The sequence below is a fragment of the Episyrphus balteatus genome, chromosome 4, assembly GCF_945859705.1.
Source record: "Episyrphus balteatus chromosome 4, idEpiBalt1.1, whole genome shotgun sequence".
NCBI classification, from domain to species: domain Eukaryota; kingdom Metazoa; phylum Arthropoda; class Insecta; order Diptera; family Syrphidae; genus Episyrphus; species Episyrphus balteatus.
In genome coordinates, this window is record NC_079137.1 from 50,209,640 (window position 1) to 50,220,734 (window position 11,095).

The 11,095-nt window shown below is 31.3% G+C and overlaps 1 protein-coding gene across 1 annotated transcript; it reads right to left on the reverse strand.

Moving 5' to 3' along the window:
• Nucleotides 1-3,696: 3,696 nt before the first annotated feature.
• LOC129917917 (SAGA-associated factor 11 homolog) lies at nucleotides 3,697-9,825 on the reverse strand. Its single transcript, XM_055998148.1, has 2 exons — nucleotides 8,911-9,825; nucleotides 3,697-3,986 (listed from the first exon to the last, which is right to left on the reverse strand). Exons 1-2 carry the CDS (start codon nucleotides 9,584-9,586, stop codon nucleotides 3,799-3,801), a joined length of 864 nt encoding a protein of 287 aa, XP_055854123.1. The 5' UTR covers nucleotides 9,587-9,825; the 3' UTR covers nucleotides 3,697-3,798.
• Nucleotides 9,826-11,095: the final 1,270 nt, after the last annotated feature.

The following is an 11,095-nucleotide window of genomic DNA, read 5'->3' on the forward strand; positions in this document are numbered from 1 at the left end:
CACAGGCATATTTTGGGAAGTTGGCGCATGGATTGTGAGCTTCGTCGGTAATGGCACGAATTTCGGCTAAATGTTTGCGAAGATTTTCGATATCTTTATCGGATGACTTGACTGCTGACGTCAGTCCAATAACTAAGACCAATATGGTGATAAGATGAGTGAATTTTAACAGCGGCATTCTGATGCTGCTGGTTGTGTTGGAAGTCGTAGTCGTTCTTGAATACTATTTAGTTGAACGTCACTGTGGGTTGTATTTATATTGATTGGACCAGGGTAAACAAGAAAGATGCAACAAGCAAAAGTATATCACAATATCGTCAGAGCCAAGGAACTCTGAATTCTTTTCTTGAAGATGTTCCACCAAAAAAAACCTGAATGACAAGTTGGTTTGCAAGCTTTTTTATTCATATTAAATGATATTGAACTTGACTTACAATCAATTCGGAGTTCAGGGGTGAATGTATAGTAATCCAAAATGCAATAATAAAACTAAAAAAAAAAAAATATTGGGCCAGGTAATATAAAAGTTCTGAAGATGCATTCGTAAAGATTACACGTTTTGTATTTTTTTAATTGTTTGATTGTATACATTTTTTAAGTACCTACATTTTGTTTTTTTAAAAAGGTTTTTTGTATTGGGAGCGCATTTAAAATTTTGTGTGTCAAATTAATTCGGTGATGTGGTGCTAATAAATATTTGGAACCACAGGGATTCTCGCTGTCGGATGGTTAATAAATTATGTTTATTTGAAGTTCCGATTTTTTTTAAAGATGCATATTGTTTTTATTACCTACGTCCTCTTTTTAAGAGGGTGTAAATGGATAGCTTTTGTTTCATTGGGTTATTAAACTTTTTATGGTTTTGAGTTTATATATAAATGGATTCCGTAACATAATGCAATACATTTACTATAGGAAATTGAATATATTATTTATTTTAAGGTTTTATATACAAAAACTGTTAGAACACATAATCAATTTTTGATCACATTTTCATGAAGACAAATTATTTTAATTAGTAAAAAAAAAATAATGCACTTTTTTTTGGAAATATGTATGTTAAGATTAATCTTGGAACTTATTGCAATATGCATGCAATTAGTATATTTATAATATATATTATTTTAACCTAGACCGCTTCTTTTCTATTAAAAAGGTTTAAAAAGTTTTTTAGCTAAAAATACAAAATGTACTAATGCGTCTTAAGAAACATCCCAATATTACGTGATGATTCATTTATTATTTAAACTAATTCCATCTGACTAACTTTGTTTATTGTTTTTACTTGGATTCGATTCTCAAAACCTGAATTGAATTGTTAGAACAAATAAAACAAAATTTTGGTTTGAACTATTTAAATGACTAATGTCGTTTTAATCGGATCAGATTATTCAGAAAATACCTGCATCTGAAATTAGCGCTACCTGAGAAATAACTTGTCAGAATTTAAAAAAAAAAAACGAATTTTTTATAAATAATTTTTTGAACAAAAAAAAAAAAAAAAAAAAAATTAATAAAATTGGTAGGCCACTTTATAGTAATTATTATTAATCAACACAATAAACCAAAATTAAAACCACCATTCTTTTTTAAATACCTACAATAAAAAGCTATTTTTTTTTCATCCCTATAAAATATAAAAAATTTAACTAGGCCTAATATTTTCAAAAATCACAAATAGTGAAGTGCCTTAAGATCTATACTTTGAAATCCAGGGACACTCGATGAATCTGTAAAACGAGTATTGGGCTGCATTATTAAAAGGTCAAAGAAGAAAGTTAAAAAAAAATTTACCACTCTCGATTACATAAATTTTTAAGAACCGTTTACTGAAAAATATGTCATTCCGTATGAAATCGTTTATTCGGAATTGCTGCCTAATTTTAGATTTTGCTCAATATTTGTCAGGATGTTCTCTAGGACTGTAAAGAAGCAAATCCATGATGATTTAATTTTAAGTTGCGTGGTTTCCCCGCATTCGAACTTTTTTAAAACGTCATTTTTATGTTAATATAGTTTTGCTTCTAAAAACTTTTCTATTAAAGATATCTTTTTGTTTGAAACCTAATTTGTGATTTTCCACGATTTGACTAAAGATAAAAATATGAAACTTTTAACTTTCTTCATTGACCGTTTAATAATGCAGCCCAATACTCGTTTTACAGATTCATCGACTTTCCTTGGGTTCCGAGATTTGACAAATTTTATGCTTAATTTTACTCGACTAAAAATTAAATTAAAATACTAAAAAACAAAAGTTTTTTTTGTATTATATTTTAAAGATATATTTATATACACATTAAGTAATTTTTTTCTCCACAGTCCAAAGCTCAATTTGAATGAAAACAAAAAATTAAGTCTGAAAACGGATGTCTCATAAAAAGTTACAAAAGTCCCTCCTCATATAATCAGCTGTTCTTTAAACGGTTACATAAAAAGAAAATAGATTTCCTTACCTTTTGTGTTAAACAAGCATTTTGGAAAGAATTTGGGGAACTTCAAAGAGGGAGAGGAGGTTTGGTAAGATCATTGTTAAATCAAAAGGGCCTTAATCAGCCCTATTGTGAGTTTCACGTGAACAAGATTCCATCCGGAAAAATTGAATTTCACTTTTCCCCTATTGTGAGTTATGGGCGAAAAGTTGTTCACGTTCGGACATCTCTTTATATTTTCAACTTTTTTTCAGGTAATTTGTGAGGTATCCGACAGCTCTTCTCTCACTAAAATTTTGGAGCCAAACAAGACACTCGTTTAGCGGAAAATGTAAATTCCCTTCGGGTAAAACTCATGAGAGCATTTTGAATTCCGGGCGGAAAACATTCCACTTAAAACTCACAATAGGGCTGAATAACATTTAATTTGCAACGTTTTTCAAAAATAGTTTTTTTTTTAAGATTTAATAATTTGAATAAACTTTATCTCCAAACCAAATTTCTGGACTCCAGCCATCCAATTTAAGTGTTCATCCTGAAAACACCAATATCTCGATTTTCAAAATAAAACAGTGTGCAAATGTTCTTTTCATTTCATTTAAATTAATATTATTAATTTAATTGAATTTATTTTAACCGCTTTGTGTAGTTATGTATTTGAGAATAAATTTTATCACACAATAACCTAACAACGCCAACGGCACCGATACATTCTTTGATAACTTCTGAAACTGATATTCTGTTTATTATTTAAAGTATGTAAGAAATTATTATTAAAAAAAAATAATATCAAATTTTATTTTTTATGAAGAAATAGTTTACTATTTTTTAATTGGATGGTTATACGAGTATATACGCGTAAGGCATATACAAGGTTTTGTATTCTTTGTTCTTTAAAGCAAAATTTATTTTATTTTGTTCTATTTTTGTTTGTTTAAAACTAAGTTTTCTTGTTTATTTCAGAGGTCTGAAGTGTTGGCTGTATTGAACACAATATTACCATTATATCACGAGCAATAATTATAAGTAAAATATGTTGTTATTTATGTTTTGTTTAACCTGCAAAATTACAATTATTAATTTATATCTTTTTGTTTTCAATTTGTCGTTTATCGAATGATATTATACAAGTTATTTTTGTTTTTAAATAAAAAAATAAATAATAAATTCAAGCTAGAAAATGTGGATCAACCATACAAAATTAAGCAAAATTTCTCTTTCTTTGATGCTCTGAAGCACTTTTGACACATTTTTCATTATACAATTTTTGTTTGAGGGATTTTACAAGTTAAAAAGTGCTCCGAAATAAATTTTTAAATTCTATATTTATTATATTTGGATTAACCTAATTGATAATACAGTTTAATTAGGAAGATTTTCCATTCTTCTTGGAACCATTTGTTCGAGATGTTTGGATTTTCTTTCGACGTTTATCAGATGACCAGTCTGCATCGTCTTCGTCATCGCTAACATTCGATGAGAAATAACTGGAGCTGCCTTCTTTGGCATTGGCAAGCCTTCGGCTTGCTGTGCGAGATGTTTGTCTTCCCATTCCTGAAAATTAAAAAAAAAATACATAAGAATTAATCGTCTAATTAATAGTTATTTTTTTCTGAAAATAAACCAGTGCTAGATGGGTGCAGATTTTAAAATAAAATAATTTGGAGTTGAGCCACATGCCTCTTTTAAGAAAATTGGGAAATCGAAACTAATCTTTTTGAACGTGTCCAATGCCCCTTAAGCGGTTCACAATGTCGGATATTGTAGAGTTTAGAAAGCATGAGAATAAGTTGATGTTTGGTATGAAAGCAGGCGTAACAAAGTTTGATCAAATTAGAAGTATGAAGGTCAACCCAGTAGAGTTAAGAATCGCTTGATATCGAGATCATAACAGGGCAAAACAAGAACAGGGCAAAAATACTACAGAACGAACGACTCTACGAGGATGCAAATATAATGACTAAGGGCAAACATCAACTTCAATAGGCGGAGATACTTGTAGGAAGCATCGCCAACCACCCCATCAATTGATGAGAAGGATGACATCCAAGTTGATATCCAAGTTGAACACATTTTTGTCTTTTAGTCATTGTATAAGGTTCGGCTCTCTATGTGGCATCAAATTTTATATTTAAAAACAGCCCCGTTCCTTTGGATAGTTTACTCATGAGTAGATCTAGTAGGTACTACAATTAACACATTAACTTCTATTAGAGGAGATAGGAACGTGTAGTTGTTGTACTAGATTTCTACTTACGAGAAGATTTCTACTGCGAAAGGAAAGAATGAACGAATCTAAAATATAAACACGTATGTAGGTGCCAGTTGATTGGAAACACATTTTGAAAAGGCAACAATCGCTAACTGAAGAAGTCGAATCAGTCTAAGGACAAGCTCATCAGGTAGAATCTTAGAAGAAGTCAGAGCAACTTGGGAAGAGCCGGATTGAGCTAAATTTCAAACATCTCCGGGAACTGTACAGTGTACACGACTGTGCGCAGTTATAGTTTGCCGACCTATGACTTCCTAGAGATTAATTAATAGGTTCGCAGTCCTAGGTAAGTATGTATCAGAGCGTGAATCGATATAGCCAAAGACAACAACTTAGAACAGGAGAAGAAAATGGACAATATTGTAAAAAAAATCTTTACCAAACAATCAAACGGGATGGTTCTCGTTAAATTGGGTCCCATTCAACATAAACATTAATAGTTCAAATAATTGGTCAAATTATCATTAATTCGAATGGTTTTTGATTTACAAAAATTTAAGTCAGTGAAATCCAAACTTAGGTCGTATAAATTTTATGAGAAAGATACTACACAATATACCAAACGATTTGTACTTTAAGTCTTGTCAATTTTCCCTATATTGTATGATGCCATGAAACTTTTTCCTTAAATTGACTTATTTTGAGGTGTTTGATTTAATGGGAGAACAATTTTGGGAAGAAATACATGAATTTTAAAACGATATATGTACACTATTTGCTTATTAAAAGTAAAGCTTACTTTGTTGGTATTAATACGGGAACTCAAAAGCACTATGGCAAACCATATTTAAAAGCTACATTTCAATTGAAATTTGTTCTACAAAATTACTCGCAACACAGAAGTCAGCACCAGAGCATAATTGTGCCCTTAATTATGAAAGTGGACTAAGTCACTCCTAAAAATGGCCTCAAATCTAGCCTTAAAATAATTATTATTTAAGGGGTAAAGTTTATTTGAAAGCGAAATTGCAGTAAATTAACTTACTTATTGCTCCTCTAGTGATTTCATAAAAGAAACATAATTAAATCGTTATAAGAAAATTATTATGAAAGTTTTTCTTTAAACAATGCAAAAAGTGACTTAGTCCACTTTCATAATCATGGGCACAATTTTTCAAAACCATGTCCAACTTCTTTCATATTCTTATCCTATTGATTTTGTTGAGATCACATAGCAAGAGATGTTTCAGGTATATAAGAGGAGTCGGCAGGGGGGTCATTCCGTAATTTTGAAAATGATAATCGAATAGAGACGATAATCGTTTCACAGTTTGAGAATCTTCAAAGCAATTTTAAATCATGTCTAATTCAATATTTCCAAAACAGTTTATATAAAAAAAAGTTTTCATATTCCTAGAAGTCGTATTAGTCTAGGAGACCTAGTAGTTGCCTCTTAATCAGGTGACCGAGGTTCGCCTCCCGAAAATGAAATTGTTTTTTTTTTTGCAAGTCAATAATCGTCAATAAATAAACGATAGCTAAATAGGTCTCGTTTTAGGGAGAATTTATTCGTTTTTAAATGGAGAGGCGAACATTTTGAACAAATCTGTGATAATTATAAAATAATTTATAATAGGTTTGTTCCAGACTTTTTGTGCACTAAATTCGGCAGTCTGTCAAATTAATGAGAGTTGGGAGAGAATTCTCTCAGAAGGAAATAAAACTACGAAAGACTGCCAAAAAGTCTGGAACAAGTTGAACACCATTATACAACACAATTTCATATTTTATGCTTAATTCGATAAACATTAACACTTTTTTAATGCAAAAAACACGTAAACGCGATTCAATTTAAAAATCACTACAATTTGATTTGTTTTCTTTTTATTTATTTGTTTGACATACGTCAACTTTTCATTTGACAGAACTCATATTTCTGCCGGAAGAAATTCTTTGGGCTAAATTTGTCAGGGTGGGGAAATTTTTTACTCTCTCGTGAGCGCTCTCTTCTGCACAATTTTTGAAGTTGGGAACAGACTCTGACCAAAAATAACCAAATATTACTAAATTCGGCAGTTGCAAACTGAGTGTGGAACGGACCTAATAATATTCATAAAAGATAATATGAGATCAAAATGTGCACTTATGTACATATGCGTTGGAAGAGACAAAGAATTTGATTTGTCTCTAAGTTGCCTTCTTATTAGGGCTGTAAAAGTAACGACAAAATGAGTACCCGCATGTATACGTTACTTTTGATACTAGTACCCGCATCAATAATGTCGTTACTCGTTACTTTCGTATGTTTCGCATTTTTCGCATATTTCGTATGTTTCGTGTGTTTCGCATGTTTCGCACGTTTCGTTACTTTCGTTACTTTCGCATGCTTCGTGGGTTTCGTACATTTCGTATATTTCATGTATTTGATACGTTTCGTATGTTTGGTATTTTAAGTATGTTTCTTACATTGGTATAAGGGTGTACAAATTTTTTTTTTGAAAAAAAAAAAAAAACAAAAACAATTTCTATAATCTAAGCTACATTTTAAGGTCATAAACATTAAAATTAGTTGTGGCATTCTCATGTAATAAGAGTTTAAAGGTAGCTATATTGAATTTTGTTCGTTTTTTTTTTTAATCAAACGTGGAAACTTTTTTGATTTTGTTCCAAATTTTTCGACAAAACTTTGGTAATTTTTTGTTTATATTCGTTCAGTTATCTTATCACAATTCTTTAGAGACCTTTATTTCAAAAGTACAACGCGCAGATCTCGAAATATTAATACTTCAATACAACCATGTCGAACAATTTTTCATTTATTTTTTCTATAGAGAGTGATTTTCAAACCTCGTTTTCTCTGCTTTTTTTGTGTTGAAAATTTTGCATCGAAAATAAACTAATTTTTTGAAAAACCAAAAAACTTTTGTACATTCTTAAGCTAAATATCAATAGCATTAACACCATGGCCATAAACAGATTGGTTGCGTCGTGGATATACATATTTCGGCCAAATAGAGAAAATACAAAAACGTCTCTTTTGATATTTCTGTATAAATTATCGACAACACAATGATTATTGAACCTTGGCACTACTGTTTTAATCGAGACAAAAGTAAACCCCAGATAATTATCTACAATTAGCATTCTGACTATGGTTACGACACCGACACGAGATGCGAAATGCGACAAATTGAGTGTATCACTTCATTTCGTATCTCTTACATCGGATTTAGTATTGAAACTAGAATCTCGTCGTTACTCGTATGTTTCGTATCTCGTACGTTTCGTTTGTTTCGTTACTTCATTACCCAGTAACGAAACATACGAGTAACGATACTGTTTAGAAAGTAACGTTTCGTTACTCGTTACTGAAGTGAATACCCGCATTTTAGTAACGAATACATACGATTTGCTACAGCTCTACTTCTTATGCGTATCTTAAGTAATTTTTGAAACTTTTTAATTTTCCAAAATAAGTGCGTTGAAACATTTTCTATAGCTGAATGGATATGAATTTTTTTTAAATACTTAAAAGCCAAAACTTACATTGCATACAATTTTGGAAAATGCGTATAGTGGTAGTTAAACATTTTTAAATAATTTAAAATGGTTTTTTGTAAAAATTAGTTATTACTTTTTTTTTGTTTGCGGAGTTTTGCAATTTGATCGGTGATTGGAATAAATTTCCAACACTTTTATAAAATTAAATATTGCACTCAAAAATGAATAAATTCTACTAAAACGAGACCTTTTTAGCTATCGTTTATTTATTGACGCTTATTGACTAATCCACCCGATTAGGAGGCAACTACTAGCTCTCCTTGACTAAAACGATTTCAAGGGATATGAAAACTTTTATTTATATCAACCATTTTGGAAATATTGAATTAGGCATAATTCTAAATAGCTTTGAACATTCTCAAACTGTGAAACGATTATCGTCTATTCGATTATCATTTTCAAAATAACGGAATGACCCCCCAGGTAATTTTGTAGCTATTTTTGTAGTAAGAAGGCATTTTAACGATAAAGCCTTTTTTCAAGACAGGAAGGAATTGTGTAAACCCTAAATTTTGTTGGTCTTTAAATTTTTCCAATTCTGTTTGAAAATCGGGCAGGTAAAGTCCCATACTCTTAACCACACCCAACCATTATAATTCAACCCGTAACCTTAAAAAAAAAACCCTTTACAAATATCCATGACGCAATTTTTCTTAAAAAAAAAATTAATAAAAACTTTAAACATTTTATCACGTCTTAACTCACCCATGCATTTTTGAAGATGCGGTGCAAACCGACTCACCGCAACCAATCGATCACAATTCGGGCAATTGCAATAAATTGGTTTGCGAGCCTTGCTCATTCCAAAAACATCATAATTCGGTGTGTCAACTATTTTAAAAGCTGTATCATCTTCCGACTGTCCTTCAATCGCTTCCAGCGAACCACTCTTAATCGAATGATGCACTTCCAAATAAATGCCCATGACAGCGTCTTCCAGCAACGATTCGTAAAGATAATCGGCAGCTTTGTCCAAACATTCGGGATCTTTCATATAATTGAGAAATGCTTTCCGAATTGCCGACGCTGTTGGATATTGAGTTCGTGGTGGCCGGCTAACGGGTGCCGGCGGTGGCAGATGTTTGAGCGAAGGTGGTGGCAATGGTGGCAGCGGAGGCGGTGGCTTACTTGGAAGTTTTGTTGTCGTGCTGCTGACACTGCTGCTGCCGAAGGATGTTGAACTGCTGCTGGAGCTAGATCTTGGTGTGTGTGAAGAGGAGCTGCTGCTGGTGGTTGAGCTACTGCTGCTACTTACCTTGCTTGTTGTGGCTGTTGTTGAATATGACGAAGACGATGAAGAAGCAGTAGAACTTGTGGTCGTCGTTGTGGTCGTTGATGTGCTTGGCGATTCTTTGGGTTTGGATCTTTCAGTCTCACTCATTGCAAATGTATAAGTTGGATGTTTGTTTTGTACTGAATGGGGAGTGGATTTGATAGAGACGATTTTGGAGAAGGAAATGCGTGGAAAATGATGAGAAAATTATTGACTTTAATTTGTGATTATAGAAAAGTGATACACGTTCGACACACGACGAAAGTGATTTTTTTTTTTTTGCTGGCATTTGACAGCAAAAACCGGTAGAGAGAGAAGTAAAATGTGAAGATTTTTGTTTGTGTTGGTGGAGAATTTGTAAACAAATGTTGTCAAAAAGTGACAAGTGTTGTCAGCTGTTTCGTTCAGTGAGTGTGTTCAGTTGGGTTGGGAAATTTAAAAATGGAAACTTGACGAAACAAGTGGAATTTGTGGAATGCACTCGATTTTTAAAGAAACGGTTAAATTTGAAAATAAAATCAAGAAAAAAATAAAAATAATGAAAAAGAAATAATTTGTATAATTTTATATTTTTTTCAGTTTTTGATTTTTAAACCTACTAGCGCCGTAGTTTCAACTTTTGAACTTATTTTAACAGGACGGATGTCTACATTTTGTATTTCTAAAAATGGCGTTAATGTCAAAAGTCTTAACAAAAAAAAAGTAAAATGTCATATAGCTCCTTCCGTCCTGTTAATTTTAGTTTTTGTTTTGACCACCGCACACTGGGGATTTTGCGGAAAAAAGTCAAAAATTTTAAGTACCTCGGAGAACATTTTCAATACTATTCCTAATTTCTAGAATAAAATCTGAATCAAAATCAGAAAGAATTACTAAAATCGGACTTGTAGTTTACTTTTTAGAGCTTTGTAAAGGGACAAGTTGTTGAAAGTATAAAAAACGAAGTGAAAATACCCTGAAATTAAAGTTGTGTAATTTTTTTTTGCTTGAGCTGACTCATAAACTTTTGTTTTTCCGTAAAGATGCCATAATTTGTCTATTGTAAATCGAATAAATTATTAATTTTAAAGATGTTTATTATTTTATATAATTATTTAAAGAAAAGAGAAAAAAATGGCTTGATTTTTTCATATTTTTGTATGTATAATTTTAACTTGCCTACAGTTAGAGACTATTAAAAACATTTTCCTTATGAAATTACCTTTCGATAGAGGCCAAATTTGGGTGCCACCACGTGCCGCTGCGTTTTTTACTGGCAATTGAAAACTTCATTTGGTCGCAAAAATGATTTTCTTAAAAATTACTTAAAATAAAAAAAAAAGTATTTAAAATCAATAGTAACACTTACAGTTATAAATGATACCTTTTTTAAAAGCCAGAACATTACGCTTAGTTCTAGCTTTTAAATTAAGTTCTTTAAGGGCCAATTTTTCAACAGTCAGATAAACCTCAGTTAGATCTTATTCCTAGGAATAAAAGTTTTTTTTATATCGACATTTGTTCTTCTGATAGTCTAACTGACGATTGAAAAATCAGGGCTAAGTTAATTGTTTTTGAAATAATCGATTTCAATGTCAAAATTTTGAAAAAAAAAAAATAAAAAAAACAGTACTATTT